A 21960-nucleotide genomic window follows, 5' to 3' on the forward strand; every position below is an offset into this window, starting at 1 on the left:
TTAAAAAGTCAAAAACCAACAGATGTTGGCAAGGATGCAGAGAAAAGGGAACACTTATACATTGTTGGTGGGAATATAAATTAGTATAACCTCTATGGAAAACAGTATGGAGATTTCTCAAAGAGCTAAAAATAGAACTACCTTTTGATCCAGCAATCCCACTACTGAATATCTTCCAAAAGGAAAATAAGTTATTATATAAAATTAATCATTGCCAGGCACAGTGGCTCATGCCTGTAATCCCAGCACTTTGGGAGGTTGAGGCAGGAAGATCACTTGAGCCTAAGAGTTTCAGACCAGACTGGGCAACACAGGGAGACCCTGCCTCTACAAATAATTTTTTAAAAATTAGCCTGGCATGGTGGCGTGTGACCATGGTCCCAGATACTCAGGAGGCTGAGGTGGGAGAATTGCCTGAGCCCAAGAGGTTGATGCTGCAGTGAGCCGTGATCACACCATTGCACTCCAGCCTGGGCATCACAGCAAGATCCTATCTCAAAAAAAAAAAAAAAAAAAAAGAAAAGAAAAGAAAAGAAATCATTATATAAAAAAGATACCTGCACTTGTATGATTATGACAGCAGTATATACAATAACAAAGTCATGGAATTAACCTAAGTGTCCACCAGTGGATGACCGGATAAAATGCGATTGATATATAATCACACCATGGAACACTACTTGCCCATACAAAATAATAAAATCATGTCTTGTATAGCAACATGGATGGAACTGGAGGCCCTTATCCTTAGTGAGATGATGCAGAAACAGAATGTAAAAAACCACGTGTGTTCTCACTTGTAAGTGAGAGCTAAACAACGGGTACACATGGACATACAGAGTGGAATAATAGACACTGGAGACCCCAAGAGGGAATACTACTTGGCCATACAAAATAATAAAATCATGTCTTTTACAGCAACATGGATGGAACTGGAGGCCATTATCCTTAGTGAAATGATGCAGAAACAGAAAGTAAAAAAACCACACATGTTCTCACTTGTAAGCAAGAGCTAAACAACGGGTACACATGGACATACAGAGTGGAATAATAGACATTGGAGACTCCAAGAGGTGGGAGAGTGAGAAGAGGTGAGAGATAAAACACTATTTGTACAGTATTAGAGTGATGGGTACACTAAAAGCTCAGACTTTACCGCTATGCAATACATGCACGTTATACAACTGTGCTTGTGGCCCTAAATCCATAAAAATAAAAAAAATAACTAAAAAAAAGAAAAGTACTCTACTAACACCAAACAACCAGGATTCAAACTCAAGTCTTCTCATTTCAATCTTAAACAAAATGTTATGCTAACTCTACTTATAGCACAAAAGTTTGTCTTTAATTAGCAATTACTGATTCTTTACTGATTAAGTTTCTAAATAAGTGAAACAATTTCTGAGAAATACCTGGTACTTGACGCCTAATAGGAAAAAGTGAATATTTCTCATTCATTCCACAAATATTTCCTGAATATCTACTAGGTAAGCCAGGCATTGTTCTAGGCCAGGGGTGAATGAAACAGAAAGTCCTTGCTCTATGAGTTTAGATTTATTTCCTGAAATGTTTATAGATCATAAACACGTAAAATGTAGGCAAATCTTCTGACATTTAGAAAATATTATCTGAACCAACATTTTAAGTTTAGTTCATTTGTGAACTATATAACTGAACTCCTGAATGCCTCAGTGAAATTCCTCAGTTTCTCCACAAGGGACTGTGTTCTAGCCAGTCCAATTGAAATACATGCCTTTCGCCCCAAAAGGGACTGGGAGAATTAATCTGTTCAAGTCATTCCTCAGGACTGGGAATCATCTTAAAGCTATTCAACTTTTATGGAGTACTTAGGAGCTGCATACTAACTGTAAAACATAAAGAATAAGGGGGAAATGTTAAGTGTGCTCCTGAAGAAAGTACACTGATACAAAAAGAACTAGGACAGCCTTGAGAATCACCCCTGTTAATTTAAACCGGTTTGCTAATACTTTCTTCAAGACCTGGCTAAACACATCCTCTGTAAGCCAGCACTGAACTCTTTAGGTACAGTTCGTGGGTCTTTGCTCTATGTGAATCCGTAGCAGTTTGTGATGGCAAATAATTTGATTAGTAACATGTCTGTGTGCATCTTTAGGGAAGTACTAAGTGGTCAAAAAGGTTAAATGAATGTGCTTTCCTATTTTAAGACAAATCCTCTCTAGTTCTAAATGATGCTATAAAGATCAGCAAAATAGTGCTAAGGAAATTAAAGATCAGAAAAATTAAGCCTATGCTTTTTACCTTTAAAGACATGGATCCAGCTAGAAAAAAGTGGTCTACATCAATTACAGAGGCTAAAAATCCAGCTAAAATGATTTCTCCGAAGTCAGTCTTCTTCTTGATTCCAATGACTACCGCCCATGACCACATGCCAATTACACAATGTACTGCATTATCTGAGAGAGCACGAAGCCAGTCATTTTGCTGAATTGTGGAAAACTGAAGAAGTCTGTCAGCTACGAGGCAAAATACCCCCAGACCAAGGCTGGAAATAAGAGATTCAGTGCTACAAGTCTGCAGTAAAGCATGGGTCTTTTCAGTCTCGGATGCCATGACAAACAATATGTTAGTACAGACTAAAAGCCATCAGGAATGAACAGTCTATTCTTGTTTACATTTCCAGCACCCTAAAGGAGAAAGTAGAGAAAAATATGAATGAAGATTATGGACTACCATATAATATTTAAACAAAACAGTATCAGCAATAATTTCACAAGCATAAAACCAAGATGTAAATATTGGCAACTTTTACATGTTATATATAATATGCCACACAGCCCAAGGAGAATAGTTTTTTTTTTTTTTTTTTTTAGGAAAAGCAGGGTACATGGCATGTATCAAGGAGAATTTCAGAAAGCCCACCAACTGCAATCTATTGCTTTAAGGTCATCAAATAGTTCTGTCTCTCAGCTGTGTGTAGTACATGGTGGTGAATATCCGTTGGGTTTGTGTACCCAACAACTACTTTCCATACTTCTGACAACAGTAATCCCTTCCTTTGGGAAAACTTTCTCACATTAAACTCCAGAGCTCACCAGTTAGAGTTTTCCATTTCCCTAATAATGGTGACTAATTTAGTAATGAAAGTGGCCCAGGCTGAGCCAATCAGATTCCTTTCCAAAATTTGTCTTGTGGTAGAGAAAGTTCGTCTTCTTGGAGGCTATGGGCTCCACTACATGCAATAACCTAGGAAAATAAAATCCCAGAGAGACACAAGGAGAAAGGCTAATAGAATCATGACGACAGTGAGTACTTATGTCCAACGTCTAAAGGTTCTCAGAGCTACCTTAGATCTTGCAGCTCCCCCTCCACTTCAATGAGCTACCCCAGCATTTTCCCAATAAATCCCCTTTACATTTCTGTTGCCTTGAACCAAATAACCTTAACTGATATAAAAATGCAATCATAATTCTATGCTGAGTTCTCACATGGCACAGAATATTGACATTATTTACCTAGCTAGAAAATATCTGTCTACCTAAAGTGTGACACATGAAATTTTTTCTTTTACATTGTTTTGTTTTAATCCTGAGACTAAAGAATAACTGATTTATTGATAATGACTCAACTTCTATTCTGCAATAAAAGCTATACATAGCTCATTATATATATTCTAAAACTGCAGAGGATCTAGAAGAATAAAACAATTTTGAAAAAGAGAAACTAAGTTGGAGGACTACTTATACTATCTTATTTTAAGTTTCATTATAAAGCTACAGTAGGCTGGGCACAGTGGCTTACACCTGCAATCCCAACACTTTAGGAGGCTGAGGCAGGAGGATCACTTGAGGACAGGAGCTCGAGACCAACCTGGGCAACATAGGGAGACACTGTCTCTACAAATAATAAAAAATTAGCCAGGCATGGTGGTGTATGCCTGTAGTCCCAGCTACTTGAGAGGCTGAGGTGGGAGGATCACTTAAGCCCCGGAGGTTGAGGCTGCAGTGGGCTGTAGTCATGCTACTGCATGCCAGCCTGGGCAACACAGAGACCCTGCCTTAAAAAAAAAAAAAAAGCTACGGTAATCAAAACAATGTAGTATTGGTATAATGACAGACATACAGACTAACAAAACAGAATACAGAGTGGGATCAGAAATAGAACCAAACATACCTAGTCAATTTTATTTATTTATTTATTTATTTATTTTTTGAGATGGAGTCTCACTCTGTCGCCCAGGCTGGAGTGCAGTGGTGTGATCTTGGCTCGCTGCAACCTCCGCCTCCTGGGTTCAAGCAATTCTCCTGCCTCAGCCTCTCAAGTAGCTGGGATTACAGGTGACCACCACCATGCCTGGCTAATTTTTTTGTTTGTATTTTTAGTAGAGATGGGTTTCACCATGTTGGTCAGGCTGATTTCGAACTTCTGACCTCAAGTGATCCACCCACCTCAGCCTCCCAAAGAGCTGGGATTACAGGCATGAGCCACTGTGCCCAGCCAATTTTTTTTTAATTTAAGACAGAGTTTTACTGGAGTGTAGTGGCATAGTTAAGGATCACTGCACCCTTTACCTCCCAGGTTTAAGAGGTCCTCCTACCTCAGTCTCTTGAGTAGCTGGAGCCACAGATGTGTGTCACCATGCCTTTTTTTTTTTCAAAGAGACAAGGTCTCCCTATCTCTAGAGAGGCCTCGAACTCCTAGCTGGTCTCGAACTCCTGGCCTCAAGTGATCCTTGGCTTCCCAAACTGCTGAGATTACAGGCATGAGCCACCATGCCCAGCCTGGTCAATTAATTTTTGATAAAGGTGCAAAGATAAATCCATGGAGGAAGAATATTCTTTTCAACAAATGGTGTGAGAACAAATGGATATCCATATGCAAAAATCATAAACCTGAATCTATATCTTACTCCATATACAAAAATTATCTCAAAATGAGTCACAAATCTAAATGTAAATAAAACATAAAAAGATAAAATTTCTGGAAAAAAACATAAAGTATTTTTGTGTCCTTGGGTCACGCAAAGAGTTATTAGATACAATACCAAAAGCTTGATCCATTAAAAAATTGGTAAGTTGAACTTTATCAAAATTAAAAGCTTCTGGTCTTTGAAAGACAATGTTAAGAGAAAGAAAAAACAATTTTTAAATCTTATATCTGATAAAGGACTTACATCCAGAATATATAAAGAACTCTCAAAACAGAGTAATAGGAAAACAAACCAATACAAAAATGGACAAAAGATGTGAAAATGGGTACCTTACCATTGATGATATTCAGGTAGCCAATAAGTATAAGAAATATGTTCATCACCATTAATTATTAGGGAAATGCAAATTTTAAAAATGAGATATCACACACTTGTTAAGATGGCTAAAATTAAAGACTGACAATCCCAGATGTTGACAAAGACGTGGAGCAACCAGAACTCATACACTGCTGGTCGGAATAAAAAACAGTATGACTATTTTGAAAAAACAGTTTTCCAATTTCTCAGAAAGTTAAACGTACTCTTACCATATAACCCAGTCATTCCACTTCTAGGTATTTTCCCAAAAGCATATGTGTACACAAAGGCTTACACATGAATGTTCATAGCAGCTTTATCTGAATTTGTTCCAAGTTGGAAACAACTCAAATGTCCATAAACATGTGAATAAACAAAAGGTGGAATAAAAAGGAACAAACACGTGATACACATAAAAACATGAATGAATCTTGAAATGATTATAGTAAGTGAAAGAAGTCAAACAAACAAAAATTACACAGTTAAAACCCATAGAACTGTGCAACACAAAGGATGAACCCTAATGTAAAGTATGGACTTTAGTCAATAATAACATATCAATATTGGTTCCCTACTTGTATCAAATATACCGCACTATTGCAAATGTTAATAATGGGGAAAATGTATGCAGGGCAAAGGGCATCTATAAGAATTCTCTATAATATTGGCTCAATTTTTCTGTAAACCTAAAACTACTGTTTAGGTTTATGTATTAGTCTGTTATTGCATAGAACTACCTGAAACTGGGTAATTTACAAAGAAAAGAAGCTTAATTGGCTTACAGTTCTGCAGGCTGTACAGGAAGCATGGCTGAGGAAGCCTCAGGAAACTTACAATCATGGCGGAAGGTAAAGAGGAAGGAGTCACGTCTTACGTGGCCAGAGTAGAAGAGTAAAGTGGAAGGTGCTACACACTTTAAACAACCAGATCTCATGAGAACTCACTCACTATCATGAGAACACCTAGGGGGATATCTAGGTGTTCATGAACCAGTCACCTCCCACCAGGCCCCTCCTCCAACACTGGGGATTACAATTTGACATGCGATTTATAAACCATATCAGTTTATAAAGTCTATTAATTAGAAAAATTTACAAAAACTTAAAAATAAAGTCAATTTATTTTTAAAAATTAAATAAATGAACTGCCAACAAATATTACAAATTTAGGTAATAGATGTACTGTAGTTCATTATATTTTTCTCTATTTTTCTGTATGTTTGAAATTTTCATTTAGAAATGTTTTTATTAAATTTATTTATTTTGAGGACAGGGTCTCACTGTGTTGCCCAGACTGGAGTGCAGTGGCTTGATCTTGGCTCACTGCAACATTGACCTCCTAGTCTCAGGTGATCCTCCCGCCTCACCTCCTGAGTAGCTGGGACTACAGGCATGAGCCATCATGCCTGGCTACATGTTTCCATTTCTATTTATTTAATTTAAAGAATTCTTTCTTTCTTTATTTTTTGAGACAGGGTCTTGCTCTGTTGTCCAGGCTGGAGTACAGTGGTGTGAATATGGCTCACTGCAGCCTCTACATCCTGGGCTCATGAGATCCCCCTGCCTCAGCCTCCTGAGTAGCTAGAATTACAGTCACAGGCCACCATACCTGGCTAATTTTTAAATTTTTTTGTAGACATGGGATTTCACCATGTTGCTCAGGCTGGTCTGCAACTCCTGGCCTCAAGCAATCTTCCCACCTCAGCCTCCCAAAGTGCTGGGACTACAGGCGTGAGCCACTGAACCTGGCCTAGAAATATGTTTTTAAAAAGAGTACATAGTATAATTCTACTTATTTAAAATTCTACAAAATACAAACTAATTTATAGTGACAGAAAGCAGATCCATGGTTTCCTGAAGACAGTAGAGGCAGGAATGATTAAAAAGGAGCATAAGGAAACTTTGGTAAGGGACGCATATGTTCATTATCTTGACTGTGGTGATAGTTCCACAGTTCAAAGTTTCATACATATGTCAAAACATATCAAACTGTATATTTTAAACATATACAGTTCATTACATGTCAATTATACTCCAACAAAGATGTTAAAAAGTTAGGAAGGTACACTTCATTGATTATAAAACAGCAGGCTTTTGTAAAAAAGGAGAAATATGAAAACAAGAAACTATGGAAATGAAAAAGTTGATTACCCAAATAAAAACTCAATGCAAAGTCTACTATGCACTGAAGCAATGCACAGTGGCGTGAATCTTTCAAACATCAAAATTAGTAAATGAGAACATTTGCAAAGAATTTTTCCAAAGCTTAAGGGGAAAATATAAGACAAAGAGTTGGGCATTGAAAAAAATTTCCAAAAATAAAGAGAAAACCTTTAGAGTTTCTATGTAAAAAAAAAAAATTATCTTCAAAAGAAAGAGAATGTGATTATCATCAACCCTAAATGTCAGAATATTGTGAGGTAACATTTACAGAACTCTGAGAGAAAAAGATCATAGACTGTAGCATTCTACACATAGCTAAATTATGACACCTATGTAGCAACTGTGAATTTTAAAAGTTTTGCCTTAGAAATTATACACCCATGTATGATTTTAGGGGGTAGGGGAAACTGAGCAGTAGAACTTCTCAATCTCTAGCAGGAAGGAAGACAAATAAAGAAAATTTGATCAATACAGCAAGACAGAAAAGAAAAAAAAGAAAACCTTACTTCCCTCCAGCTCACCCCCACCCTGCAAAAAGCAATAGGGACCAAATAAAATACAAATGCCACAACAAATGTGAATGTGTTAAATTTCTCTATAAAGAGACAAACAATCAGATTGGGGCAAAAGAAAACATCAATAAATTATTGCTCAAAACAAAACACCTCAAACAAAAAGTCTTAACAATATAGAAAATAAAGAGATGAGAAAATATATGTCTAAGAAATACACACAAAATTAAGTAGCAATGGTAATATTAACTGCAAACACAGAATTCAAGGTAAAAATGATTAATTAGAACTGAAAAGGATAAAATATTCACATCACAGTAAAGTTCTATGGGGTAAGAGGATGCTTACATGTCAAACAACATAGCAGTAAAAAATTAAGTGGTCAATAAAAGGCATAATCTGAATAATATAATTTATAAATGTTATTTCCTACTCAGGTGTACAACTTCATATGCTATGAAGCAGTGGTCCCAGTCCTTTTTGGCACCAGGGACTGGTTTTGTGGAAGACAATTTTTCCATGGACTGGGGAGGGGGATGGTTTTGCAATGATTCAGTACATTACATTTATTGTGTACTTTATTTCTATTATTATTCCATTGTAATATATAATTAAATAATTACACAACTCAACATAATGTAGAATCAGTGGGAGCCCTTAACTTGTTTTCCTGCATCTAGAGAGTTCCATCTTAGGATGATGGGAGACAGTAACAGATCATCAGGCATTAGATTCTCATAAGAAGCACATGACCTAGATCCCTCGCATGTGCAGTTCACAATAGGGTTCACTCTCCAATGAGAAGCTAATGCTGCCACTGTTCTGAAAGGAAGTGGAGCTCAGGCAGTAATGTGAGTGATGGAGAGTGGCTGTAAACACAGATGAAGCTTCACTTGCTAGCCTGCCATTTACCTCCTGCTTTGTGGCCTGGATCCTAATGGGCCACGAACCCATACTGGTCCATGGCCTGGGGGTGGGGACTCCTGCTATAAACAGTACACATTCTTTTCAAATGTTCATGGAACCCCCATAAAAGTTAACCACATATTTGAATTAGGGAGGCAGAGCAAAATAGCAGAATAGAAGGCTCCACCAATCATCCCCAAACACAAGTTAACAACTATCTACGCAGAAAAAAAACACCTTCATAAGAACCAAAAATCACGTGAGACTCATAGTACCTGGTTTTAACTTCACACCACTGAAAGAGGCACAGAAGAGATTAAAAAACAAACACAAAAAAGCAAAAAACAGTCCTGAATCACTAACACCACCCCTCCCCTACACCCCAGAAGTGGCAGAGTGGGGCAGAGAGTATCTCTGGGCACTGAGGGAGGGAGAACACAGCAGTTTTGAGGCACTGAACTCAGTGCTGTCCTGTTAGAGCAGAAAGGAAAACCAGACTAAACTCAGTTGATGTCCAGCCACGGAGGGAGCATTTAAATTAGCCCAAGCCAGAGGGGAAATGCCCATTCCATTGGTCCAAATTTGAGTTTCTGCAAACCTCGCCACTGAGGGCTACAGTGCCCTCTGTCTCCAGGTAAACTTGAAAGGCAGTGTAGGCCTTAAGGACTGCAACCCTTAGGTGAGTCCTAGAGCTCAACTAGACCCAGAGACAGTGGACTGGGTGGGCACATGACATACTGAGACCCCAGTTGGGGCAGCCAAAGGCGTGCTGGCATCACCCTCACCTAACCCCATGCTGCACATCTTGAGGCTCCAAAAGAGACCCCTTCTTTTTGCTTGAGGAGAATAACAGCTGAACCACAGCAAGACAGGACACTGGTCAGAGTCATGAGGCCCCCATTCCAGGCCCTAGTTCCCAGATGTCATTTCTAGACATACTCAGAGCCAGAAGGGAAACCCCTGCCTTGAAGGACAGGACCCAAAACTGGCAGCATTCATCACCTGCTAACTGAAGAGCCCTTGGGACCTGAACAACCAGCAGTGATACACAGGTACTACATTAAGGGCGTTGTGTGAGCCTCTGAGACTTGCTGGCTTCAGGTGAGACTCAGAACATTATCAGCTGTGGTGGCTATGGGAAAAAACTCCCTCTGTTTGACAAAAGCAGAGGGAAAACTAAAGGGGACTTTGTCTTTCACCTTAGGTACCAGCACAGGCATAGGAGGATAGAGCACCAAGTGAGCTCTTGGGGTCCCTGATTCCAGGATATGACTCTTGGATGGCATTTCTGGACCTCCCCTGGGCCAGAGAGGAGCCCACTGCCCTAAAGGGTGAGTCTTAGGCCAGGCAGCATCCACCACAAACTGACTTAAGAGACCTTGTGCCTTAAGGGGCATCAGCAGTGTTCTGGCAGTACTCTTTGTGACCTGGGGTGGTGGTGGCTATGGAGTCAGGCTCCTCTATCTTTGGAAAGGGGAGGGAAAAGTGGGAAGGACTGCATCTTGTGGTTTGAGTGCCAGCTCAGCTGCAGTGCAATAGAACATCAGGTAGACGTCTAAGGTTTTTGACTCTAGTCCCTGACTCCCAGATGGTACCTCTAGACCCACCCAGGGCCTGGGGGACCTCACTGCCCTCAAAGGAAGGACATAGGCCTGGCTGGCTTTGCTACTGATTGTAGAGTCCCAGGGCCTAGAGCAAACATAGGCAGTAGCCAGGAAGTGAATATAGCAGGCATTGTGTGAGACCAAGTGCCATGCTGGGTTCAGGTCTGACCCAGCACAGTCATGGTAGTTGTGGCCACAGGGGTGCTTGGGTTACTTCACCCTAGCTTTAGATGACTCAGAACACAGAGTGAGACTCTTTGTTTGAGAGAAAGTAAAGGAAGAGAACAAGAGTCCTTGCCTGGTAATGCAGAGAATTCTCCCATATCTTGTCCATGACCATCAAGGCAGTACCTCTACGAGTCTGCAAGAACCACAGCATTACTGGGCTTGGAGTGCCCCCTAAAGCAGATATAGCTTAGATTATAACACCAACGTCCTTTCAAATATCTGGAAAACCTTCCCAAGAAGGCCGGGTACAAATAAGCCCTGACAATGAAGACTACAATAAATACTTAAGTCATCAATGCCCAGACACTGAAGAACATCTACTAGCATCAACACCATCCAGGAAAACATGACCTCACCAAATGAACTAAATAAGGCACTAAAGACCAATCTTGGAAAATGAGATATGTGACTTTTCAGACAGAGAATTTAAAATAGCTGTGTTGAGGAAATTCAAAGAAATTCAAGATAACACAGAAAAGGAATCCAGAAGTCTATCAGATAAATTTAACAAAGAGATTGAAATAATTAAACAGAATCAAGCCGAAATTCTGGAGCTGAAAAATGCAATTGGCATACTGAAGAATGCACCATAGTCATTTAATAGCAAAACTGATCAAGCAGAAGAATTAGTGAGCTTGAAGCCAGGCTACTTGAAAATACAGTCAGAGGAGACAAAAGAAAAAAGAATAAAAAACAATGAAGCACACATACAGGATCTAGAAAATAGCCTGAAAAAAGCAAATTTAATAGTTATTGGCCGTAAAGATGAGACAGAGGAAGAGATAGGGGTAGAAAGTTTATTGAAAAGGATAACAGAGAACTTCTCAAACTTAGATATCACTATCCAAGTACAAGAAGCTTGTAGAACACCAAGCAGATTTAACCCAAAGAAGACTACCTTAACGCATTTAATAATAAAACTCGCAAAGGTCAAGGATAAAGTAACAATCCTAAAAGCAGCAAGAAAAAAGAAACAAATAACATACTATAGAGCTTCAATTATATACATCTGGCAGCAGACTTTTCAGTGGAAACCTTTTCAGGCTAGTAGAGAGTGGTATGACATCTTAAAAGTGCTGAAGGAAAAAAAACTTTTATCTTAGAATAACATATCTGGCAAAAATATCCTTCAAACATGAAGGAGAAATAAAAACTTTCCCAGACAAACAAACACTGAGGGACTAAATCAACACCAGACCTGTCCTATAAGAAAAGCTAAAGGGAGAACTTCAATCAGAAAGAAAAGGATGTTAATGAGCAATAAGAAATAATTTGACGGTACAAAACTCACTGGTAATAGTAAGTACACAAAAAAACACAGAATATGATAACACTGTAAATGTGGAATGTAAACTACTCTTATCCTAACTAGAAGGAATAAATGATGAGCCAATCAAAAATAATGCCTACAGCTTTTCGAGACATAGTCAGTACAATAGGACATAAATAGAAACAACAAAAAGTGAAAAAGTAGGTGGGGGGGATAAAGTTAAAACAGAGTTTTTATTAGTTTTCTTTTGCTGTTTATTTGTTTATGCAGACAGTGTTGTTATCAGGCAAAATAATGGGCTGTAAGAGTATCTACAAACCTCATAATAACCTCAAACCAAAAAACATGCAATGAATACACAAAAAATAAAAAGCAAGAAACTAAATCACATCCCCAGAGAAAATCGTTTTAACTAAAGGAAGACAGGAAGGAAAGAAAGAAAGAAGAGGTCAGACACAGTGGCTCATGCCTGTAATTTCAGCACTTTGGGAAACCAAGGTGGGTGGATCATTTGAGGTCAGCAGTTTGAGACTAGCCTAGCCAACATGGTGAAATCCCGTCTCTACTAAATATACAAAAATTAGCTGCGTGTCATGGCACACGTCTGTAGTCCCAGCTACTTGGGAGGCTGAGGCAGGAGAATTGCTTGAACCTGGGAGGTGGGGGTTGCAGTGAGCTGAGATTGCGCCATTGAACTCCAGCCTGGGCAACAGAGAGAGACTCTGTCTCAAAAAAAAAAAAAAAAAAAAAGAAGAAAAGACCATAAAACAACCAAAAAAATAAACAACAAAATGGCAAGAGTAAGTCCTTACTTATTAATGATAACATTAAATATAAATGGACTAAACTCTCTAATCAATAGCCATAGACTGGCTGAATGTGTGAAAAACAAAGACCTATTGATCTGTTACCTACAAGAAACACACTTTACCTATAAAGACACACATAGACTGAAAGTAAAGGGATGGGAAAAGATATTCCATGTTAATGGAAGCCATAAAAGAGCAGGAATAGCTATACCTATACTAAACAAAATAGATTTCAAGACAAAAAGTATAAGAGACAAGGTCACTGTATAATGACAAAGATGTAATTTCAATAAGAGGATATAACAATTTTAAATGTATGTGCAACCAACACTGCAGCACCCAGATATATAAAGGAAATATTATTAGAGCTAAAGAGAGAGATAGGCCCCAATATAATAACAGTTGGATACTTCAACATCCCACTTTTGGCATTGGACAGATCTTCCAGACAGAAAATCAACAAAGAAACATCAGACTGTGAAAGGAAAATATCTTGGGTCCTTTCAAGCTGGGAACCACTCAGGGCAAATCTGCCTCTCATTCTATTCAAGTCATCCCTTTGCTCACAGAGATAGATACATATTCTGATTGTCTTCTTGGGAAAGACTTATCAGAAACTCAAAAGAATGCAACCGTCTGTCTCTCACCTACCTGTGACCTGGAAGCCCTCAGTGGGGGGGGCCTTACTTTGAGTTGTATCTGCCTTTCTGGATGGAACTAATGTACTTCTTACATATTGATTTGTTGTACCCGAGCGAGTTAGAAAAACACCACACTTTGAGACGAATTAAGAGTCCTTTATTAGCTGGCGACCAAGAGACAGCTAATGCTCAAAATTCTCTCGGCCCCGAGGAAGGGGCTTGATTAACTTTTATACCTTGGTTTAGGAAGGGGAGTGGCGGGGGTCTAGTTAAAACAATTTTACAGAAGTTGGCAAAAAGTTAAAAGGATAAATGGTTACAGGAAAGTAAACAGTTCCAGGTGCAGGGGCTTTAAGACTATTACAAGGTGATAGACGCGGGGCTTTGGGCGTTATCAATCAGATGAATTCCTGGGAACTGCGGATATAGCTTGCCACAGTATCTTATCAGTTAATTGGATTCTTGGATGTGCTGGGAGTCAGCTTGCACAAGTTAAGTCCTTGAGGAAGGGGCTGCCAGTGAAAGAGCCAAGATGGAGTCTGTCTTGTTCTCTTAGCTAAGGGAGAGTCCATTCGGGTGGAAACAAGGCTAAGTGATTAAAGGAAAAAGGGAGAGTCTAAAAACAGGGTTAGTAAAAATGAGGTTGGGCATTACAGATTGATGTCTTATGTCTCCCTAAAATGTAAAAAACCAAGCTGTGCCCTGACCATCTTGGGCACATGTCATCAGGACTTCCTGAGGCTGTGTCATGGGTGCATCCTCAACCTTGGCAAAATAAACTTCCTAAATTAACTGAAACCTGTCTCAAATTTTCGGGGTTCACAAGACTTAACTACAGACCAAATCGATCTAATAAATATTTACAGAACATTTCATCTAAGAGCTGCAGAATATACATTCTTTTCCTCAGCACATGGATATTCTCAGGGATAGACTATACAAAACAAGTCTTAAAACATTAAAAAAATTGAATTAATATCAAGTATCTTCCCTGACCACAGTGGAATAAAACTAGAAATTAATAACAAGAGGAATTTTGGAAACTATACAAATACATGGAAATAAAACAATATTCTCCTGAATGACCAGTGGGTCAATGAAGAAATTAAGAAGGAAATTTAAAAATTTCTTGAAACAAATAATAATGGAAACATAATATATCAAAACCTATGGGATATGGCAAAAGCAGTACTCAGGTAAGTTTACAGCTATAAATGCCTACATCAAAAAAGAGGAACTTCGTATGAACAATTTAACAGTGCATCTTAACTAGAAAAGCAAGAGCAAAGCAAGCCCAAAATTAGTAGAAGAAACAAAACAATAAAGATCAGAGAAGAAATAAATGAAATTGAAATAAAAAAATACAAAAGATTAATGAAACATAAGGTTGTTTTTTGGAAAAGTTAAACAAAGACACACAAAAAAAGAAAACTAAAGGCCAATATCGCTGATGAATATTGATGCAAAAATTCTCAATAAAATACTAGCAAACTGAATTCACCAATACATTAGAAAGATCATTCATCATGACTAAGTGGGCTTTATCCCTGGGATGCAATGATGCTTCAACATATGCAAATCAATCAGTGTGATACATCATATCAACAGAATGAAGGACAAAAACCATATGATCATTTCAATTGATGCTGAAAAAGGGCTAGGTAAAATTCAACATTTGTTTTAAAAACCCTAAAAATAACTGGGTATGGAAGGAACATACCTCAACATAATAAAAGCTGTATATGACAGATCCATAGCTAGTATCATACTGTCAAAGGAAAATAAATGTCGGGACCCAGAAATCACTAAGTCAAGAGAAAAGTAAACTTGGGAACTATGTCAGGTAAACCTGCCTCCCATTTTATTCCCAAATAAGATAGCTACAAAGATAAAAAGCTACATACCTCCCTCATAATTTGCCCAGAAGGAAATTCCTTGTGGATCTCAAGATCTTTACCCTGAAACAGTTACACTGAATTTCAACCTGGCAATGTAAACTGATGGCTTATCTTCACAGGTGCAGGACAGTAAATCATCCCCCTGCTCACCTGAGACAAATGGATATCTGATTGCTTCCTTTGCCCTAATTTATGTAAAAATGCAGATTCACTGAGCCAGACAAAATTGTGTATTCAGTAAAAGGCTGGGCCAGGACTCAAAATAATGCAATCTTTTGTCTCTTATCTACCTATGACCTGGAAATCTTCCCTTTGAGTTGTCCCGCCTTTCCAGAAGGAACCAACATACATCTTTTTTGTTTTGTTTTTTTTCAGATGGAGTCTCGCTCTGCCACCTCAAGGCTGGAGTGCAGTGGTGCAATCTCAGCTCACTGCAACCTCCACCTCCCAGGTTCAAGTGATTCTTGTGCCTCAGCCTCCCAAGTAGCTGGGATTACAGGCACACACCACCATGCCCAGCCAATTTTTGTATTTTTAGTAGAGATGAGGTTTCACCATGTTGGCCAGGCTGGCCTCGAACTCCTGATCTCAAGTGATCCACTGCTTCAGCCTCCGAAAGTGCTGGGACTACAGGTGTGAGACACCATGCCCGGCCCCAACATACATCTTACACATACTGATTGATGTCTCATGACTCCCAAAATGTATAAAAGCAAGCTGTACCCTGACCACTTTGGGTACATGTCATCAGAGCCTCTTGAGGCTGTGTCACGGGCACATCCTTAACCCTGACAAAATAAACTTTCTAAACTGATTGAGAGCTGCCTCAGATATTTTATGTTCACAACACCGAATGGGGGAAAATTGAAAACTTTTCCTCTAAGATCTGGAACAAAATAAGGATGATGCCCATTGTCATCACTGTTATTCAGCAGTAATAGACATCCTAGCTAGAGCAATCAGATAAGAGAAAGACATAAAAGGCATCCAAATTGGAAAGGATGAAGTCAAATTAGCCTTGTTTGCGGATGATATGATCTTATATTTGGAAAAACCTAAAGACACGACAAGAAAACTATTAAAACTATTAAACTAGAAAAGCATGAGCAAACCAAGCCCAAAATTAGTAGAAGAAAAGAAATAATAAAGATCAGAGAATAAATAAATAACATTGAAATTAAAAAATACAAAAGACCAATGAAACACAAGGTTGGTTTTTTTAAAAAATTAAACAAAATTGGCAAAACTTTAGCCAGACTAAGAAAAAAAGAGGGAAGATAAAAGAAGATAAACAACTTCAGTAAAGTTGCAGAATACAAAAGCAACATAAAAAATCACTAGCATTTCAATATGACAACATTGAACAATGTGAAACAGAAATTTTTAAAGTAATTCCATTTATAATAGCCACACATAAAATTAAATACCTAGGAATTAACCAAAGAAGTGAAAGATTTCTATAATGAAAAGTATAAAACAGTGAAGAAAGAAATTGAAGAGGACATCAAAAAATGGAAAAATAATCCATGTTCATGGACTGGAGGAATCAATATTGTTAAAATGTCCATACTACCCAAAGCAATCTATAGATTCAATGCAATCCCTATCAAAATACTAATGACATTCTTCACAGAAACAGAAAAAAAAAATCCTAAAATTTATATGGACCCACAAAAGACCCAGAATAGCCAAAGCTATCCTAAGCAAAAAGAACAAAACTGGAAGAATCACATTACCTGATTTCAAATTATACTACAGAGCTATAGTAACCAAAACAGCATGGTTCTGACATAAAAATAGACACATCAGCCAATGAAACAGAACAGAGAACCCAGAAACAAATCTGCACACCTATAGTGAACTAATTTTTGACAAAGGTGCCACGAACATACACTGGGGAAAACACAATCTATTCAACAAATGGTACTGGGAAAACTAGATATCTAAATGCAGAAGAATGAAAGTAGACCCCTATCTCACACCATATACAAAAATCAAATCAAAATGGATTAAAAACTTAAATCTATACTTCAAACTATTAAACTACTACAAGAAAACATTGGGGAAAATCTCCAGGACATTAACGTGGACAAAAATTTCTTAAGCAATCCCTCAAGCACAGGTAACCAAAAAAAAAAAAAAAAACAAAAAATGGACAAATGGGATTACATCAGGTTAAAATGCTTCTGCACAGCAAAGGATACAATCAGTAAAGTGAAGAAAAAAACACAGAGAATGGGAAAAAATATTTGCAAATTACCCATCTGACAAAGGAATAATAACCAAAATACATAAGAGCTCAAACTGCTCTATAGGAAAAAAAATACAATAATCTAATAAAAAATGGGCAAAAGATTTGAATAGACATTTCTCAAATGAAGACATAGAAATGGCAAACAGGCATATGTAAAGGTGCTCAGTATTTTTGATCATCAGAGAAATGCAAATCAAAACTATAATGAGGTATCATCTCCCCCAGTTAAAATGGCTTATATCCAAAAGACAGGCAATAACGAATGATGATGAGGATGTGCAGAAAAGGGAAACCTTGTACTCTCTTGGTGGGAATGTAAATTAGTATAGCCACTATGGAGAACAATTTGAAGGTTCCTCAAAAAACTAAAAATTGAACTACCATATGATCCAGCAGTCCCACTGCTGGGTATATACCGAAAAGAAAGGAAATCAGTATATCAAAGAGATATCTGCATTCCTATGTTTGTTGCAGCATTGTTTACAATAGCTAAGATCTGGAAGCAACCTAAGTGTTTATCAACATATGAATGGATAAAGAAAATGTGGTGCATATTCACAATGGACTACATTCAGCCATAAGAAAGAATGAGATCCAGTTATTTGCAACAACATAGATGGAACTGGAGAACATTTTGCTAAGTGAAACAAGCCAGACACAGAAACACAAACATCACATGTTCTCACTTATTTGTGGGATCTAAATATCAAAACAACTGAACTTGTGGACATAGAGAGTAGAAGGATCATTACCAGAGGCTGTGAAGGGTGGTGGGGGGTCTGCAGGGTGAGGTGGGGATGGTTAATGGGTACTAAAAAAATAGAAGGCCGGACGCGGTGGCTCACACCTGTAATCCCAGCACTTCGGGAGGCCGAAGTGGGCAGATCACAAGGTCAGGAGTTCAAGACCAGCCTGATCACCACAGTGAAACCCTGTCTCTACAAAAAATACAAAAATTAGCCGGGTGTGGTGGCGTCTGCCTGTAATCCCAGCTACTCAGGAGGCTGAGGCAGGAGAATCACTCGAACCCAGGAGGCGGAGGTTGCAGCGAGATGCGATCACGCCACTGCACTCCAGCCTGGGCTACAGAGCGAAACTCCATCTCAAAAAAAAAAAAAAAAAAAGAAAGAATGAGTAAGACCTAGTACTTGATAGTACAACAGGGTAACTACAGTCAGTAATAACTTAATTGTACATTCAACATAGTTCTGGCCAGGGCAATCAGGCAAGAGAAAGAAATAAAGGGTATCCAATTAGGAAAAGAGGAAGTCAAATTGTCTCTGTTTGCAGATGACATGATTGTATAATTAGAAAACCCCATCGTCTCAGCCCAAAATCTCCTTAAGCTGATAAGCAACTTCAGCAAAGTCTCAGGATACAAAATCAATGCATAAAAATAACAAGCATTCCTATACACCAATAACAGACAAACAGAGAGCCAAATCATGAGTGAACTCCCATTCACAATTGCTACAAGGAGAATAAAATACCTAGGAATACAACTTACAAGGGATATGAAGGACCTCTTCAAGGAGAGCTACAAACCACTCACTGATCAAGGAAATAAGAGAGGACACAAACAAATGGAAAAACATTCCATGCTCATGGATAGGAAGAATCAATATCATGAAAATGGCCATACTGCCCAAAGTAATTTACAGATTCAATGCTATCCTCATCAAGCTACCATTGACTTTCTTCACAAAATTGGAAAAAACTACTTTAAATTTCATATGGAACCAAAAAAGAGCACGCATAAATAGAAAAGACAATCCTAAGCAAAAGGAACAAAGGTGGAGGCATCACGCGACCTGACTTCAATCTATACTACAAGGCTACAGTAACAAAAACAGCGTGGTACTGGTACCAAAACAGATATATAGATCAATGGAACAGAACAGAGGCCTGAGAAATAACACCACACATCTACAACCATCTGATCTTTGACAAACCTGACAAAAACAAGCAATGGGGAAAGGATTTCCTAGTTAGTAAATGGTGTTGGGAAAACTGGCTAGCCATATGCAGAAAGCTGAAACTGGATCCCTTCCTTACACCTTATACAAAAATTAACTCAAGATGGATTAAAGACTTAAACGTAAGACCTAAAACCACAAAATCCCGAGAAGAAAACCTAGGCAATTCAGGACATAGGCATGAGCAAAGACTTCCTGAGTAACACACCAAAAGCAATGGCAACAAAAGCCAAAATAGACAAATGAGATCTAATTAAACTAAAGAGCTTCTACACAGCAAAAGAAATGATCATCAGAGCGAACAGGCAACCTACAGAACGGGAGAAAATGTTTGCAATCTATCCAACTGAAAAAGGCCTAATATCCAGAATCTACAGAGAAACCAATTTACAAGAAAAAAGCAAATAACCCCATCAAAAAGTGGGTGAAGGATATGAACAGACACTTCTCAAAAGAAGACATTTGCCAGGCACGGTGCTCATGCCTGTAATCCCAGCACTTTGGGAGGCTAAGGCAGGCAGATCACCTGAGGTCGGGAGTTCGAGACCAGCCTGACCAACACGGAGAAATCCCATCTCTACTAAAAATATAAAATTAGCCAAGTGTGGTGGCACATGCTTGTAATCCCGGCTACTCGGGAGGATGAGGCAGGAGAATTGCTTGAACCCAGCAGGCAGAGGTTGCGGTGAGCCAAGATCACGCCATTGCACTCCAGCCCGGGCAACAAGAGAAAAACTCTGTCTTGAAAAAAAAAAAAATGAAAAAAGGCTCATCATCACTGGTCATTAGAGATATGCAAATCAAAACCACACCTCACACCAGTTAGAATGGCGATCGTTAAAAAGTCAGGAAACAACAGATGCTGGAGAGGATATGGAGAAATAGGAATGCTTTTACACTGTTGGTGGGAGTGTAAATTAGTTCAACCAATGTGGAAGACAGTGTGGCGATTCCTCAGGGATCTAGAACTAGAAATACCATTTGATCCAGCAATCCCATTACTGGGTATATACCCAAAGGGTTATAAATCATTCTACTGTAAAGACTCATGCACACGTATGTTTATTGTGGCACTGTTTACAATAGCAAAGGCTTGGAACCAAATGCCCATCAATGATAGACTGGATAAAGAAAATGTGGCACATATACACCACAGAATACCATGCAACCGTAAAAAAGAATGAGCTCATGTCCTTTGCAGGGACATGGATGAAGCTGGAAACCATCATTCTCAGCAAACTAACAGAACAGAAAACCAAACACCGCATGTTCTCACTCATAAGTGGGAGTTGAACAATGAGAACACATGGACACAGTGAGGGTACACAGGGAGGGGAACACCAGGGCCTACAGGTGGGTGGGGGGCTAGGGGAGGGATAGCATTATGAGAAATACCTAATGTAGATGACAGGTTGATGGGTGCAGCAAACCACCATGGCACGTGTATACCTATGCAGCAAACCTGCACATTCTGCACATGTACCCCTGAACTTAAAGTATAATTTAAAAAAAAAATTCAGAAACAGTATAGCTATTATAACACTGTTCTGGTGGTTTTAATCAATGTAATGAGGAAAAAGAATAAAGGCAGGAGAGGGAGGGAAGAAAATGTATCATTACATTATCAGGAAGGAAAAGATGATTACATTAGTTTGCAGGTAAAATGACTGCCTACCCAAGAGAACCAACAGAAAACTGTTGGAATTTAAGTTGAAAAATGTGGTTAGTTCAAGATATGAACTAAAACAATTTTTCAATATAATAGCAATAATCATAAGAAGATGGGAAAATGAACATTCACAACAGCAACTCAAAATGCCAAGAATTAAAATAGCAAGAATGAAACAACAAAACTCTATTAAAAGATGAAAAAGATCAATTAACTAGAGCTCTAATGGCTTTGTACTGTATCAACTCAGCTAACTCGGACTTAAAAACATTTCCCAGAATTCCCTTCCTTATATTGTTCTGGGTACTGTTGGCTATAGGAGACATTATATGGAACTCACAAATGAAGCAAGTCATATTTTTTACACCGTGAAGGTCAATGCAGAGCACACTGTGAAGCTTGCATGTGCTGCTGATCTGTTAGCTCACCTTGCTGGCATGGGGAAGAAGCTGGACCTGCAGCTCCTTCAATTCCCATCAGACCTTCTCTCCACTTCTCCAAATCCTGGGCCCACAAGTGCAGCTCTGACATGAAAGTGTCATCCTCTCCTGCAGGTTACTCAAGCATCAAAACTAGGGTTGGTGAGAGGCTGATGCAGGTTCCGTTTTGTCCCCAACGGTTTCAGTTTGTCCTTTCTCTCATCTACAACCAGTATCCCTGTCTGACTGCCAGTCTAGTTGATCTGCAGCAACTTCAGGCTGAACAAGAGACTCAGAGGCAAGTCTGCAGACCACTCTACCACCTCCCACAATTCCATAGGTCTTT

The 21960-nt window shown here is 38.7% G+C and overlaps 2 protein-coding genes across 7 annotated transcripts in view; both read right to left on the reverse strand.

Moving 5' to 3' along the window:
* Window positions 1–21960, reverse strand: part of TMEM267 (transmembrane protein 267) — a 36770-nt gene that overhangs the window by 6933 nt on the left and 7877 nt on the right. For all 5 annotated transcript variants that reach the window (XM_054555554.2, XM_054555551.2, XM_009240691.3 and 2 more), the window contains exon 2: window positions 2281–2666. In XM_054555554.2, the coding sequence (XP_054411529.1) occupies window positions 2281–2592 (312 nt within the window). In that variant the 5' untranslated portion in view covers window positions 2593–2666. The remainder of the gene's footprint in view (window positions 1–2280; window positions 2667–21960) is intronic.
* The window catches only part of C4H5orf34 (chromosome 4 C5orf34 homolog), a 65447-nt gene that overhangs the window by 6387 nt on the left and 37100 nt on the right, over window positions 1–21960 (reverse strand). The window lies entirely within an intron of this gene.

Source organism: Pongo abelii, chromosome 4 (assembly GCF_028885655.2).
Source record: "Pongo abelii isolate AG06213 chromosome 4, NHGRI_mPonAbe1-v2.0_pri, whole genome shotgun sequence".
Taxonomy (NCBI): domain Eukaryota; kingdom Metazoa; phylum Chordata; class Mammalia; order Primates; family Hominidae; genus Pongo; species Pongo abelii.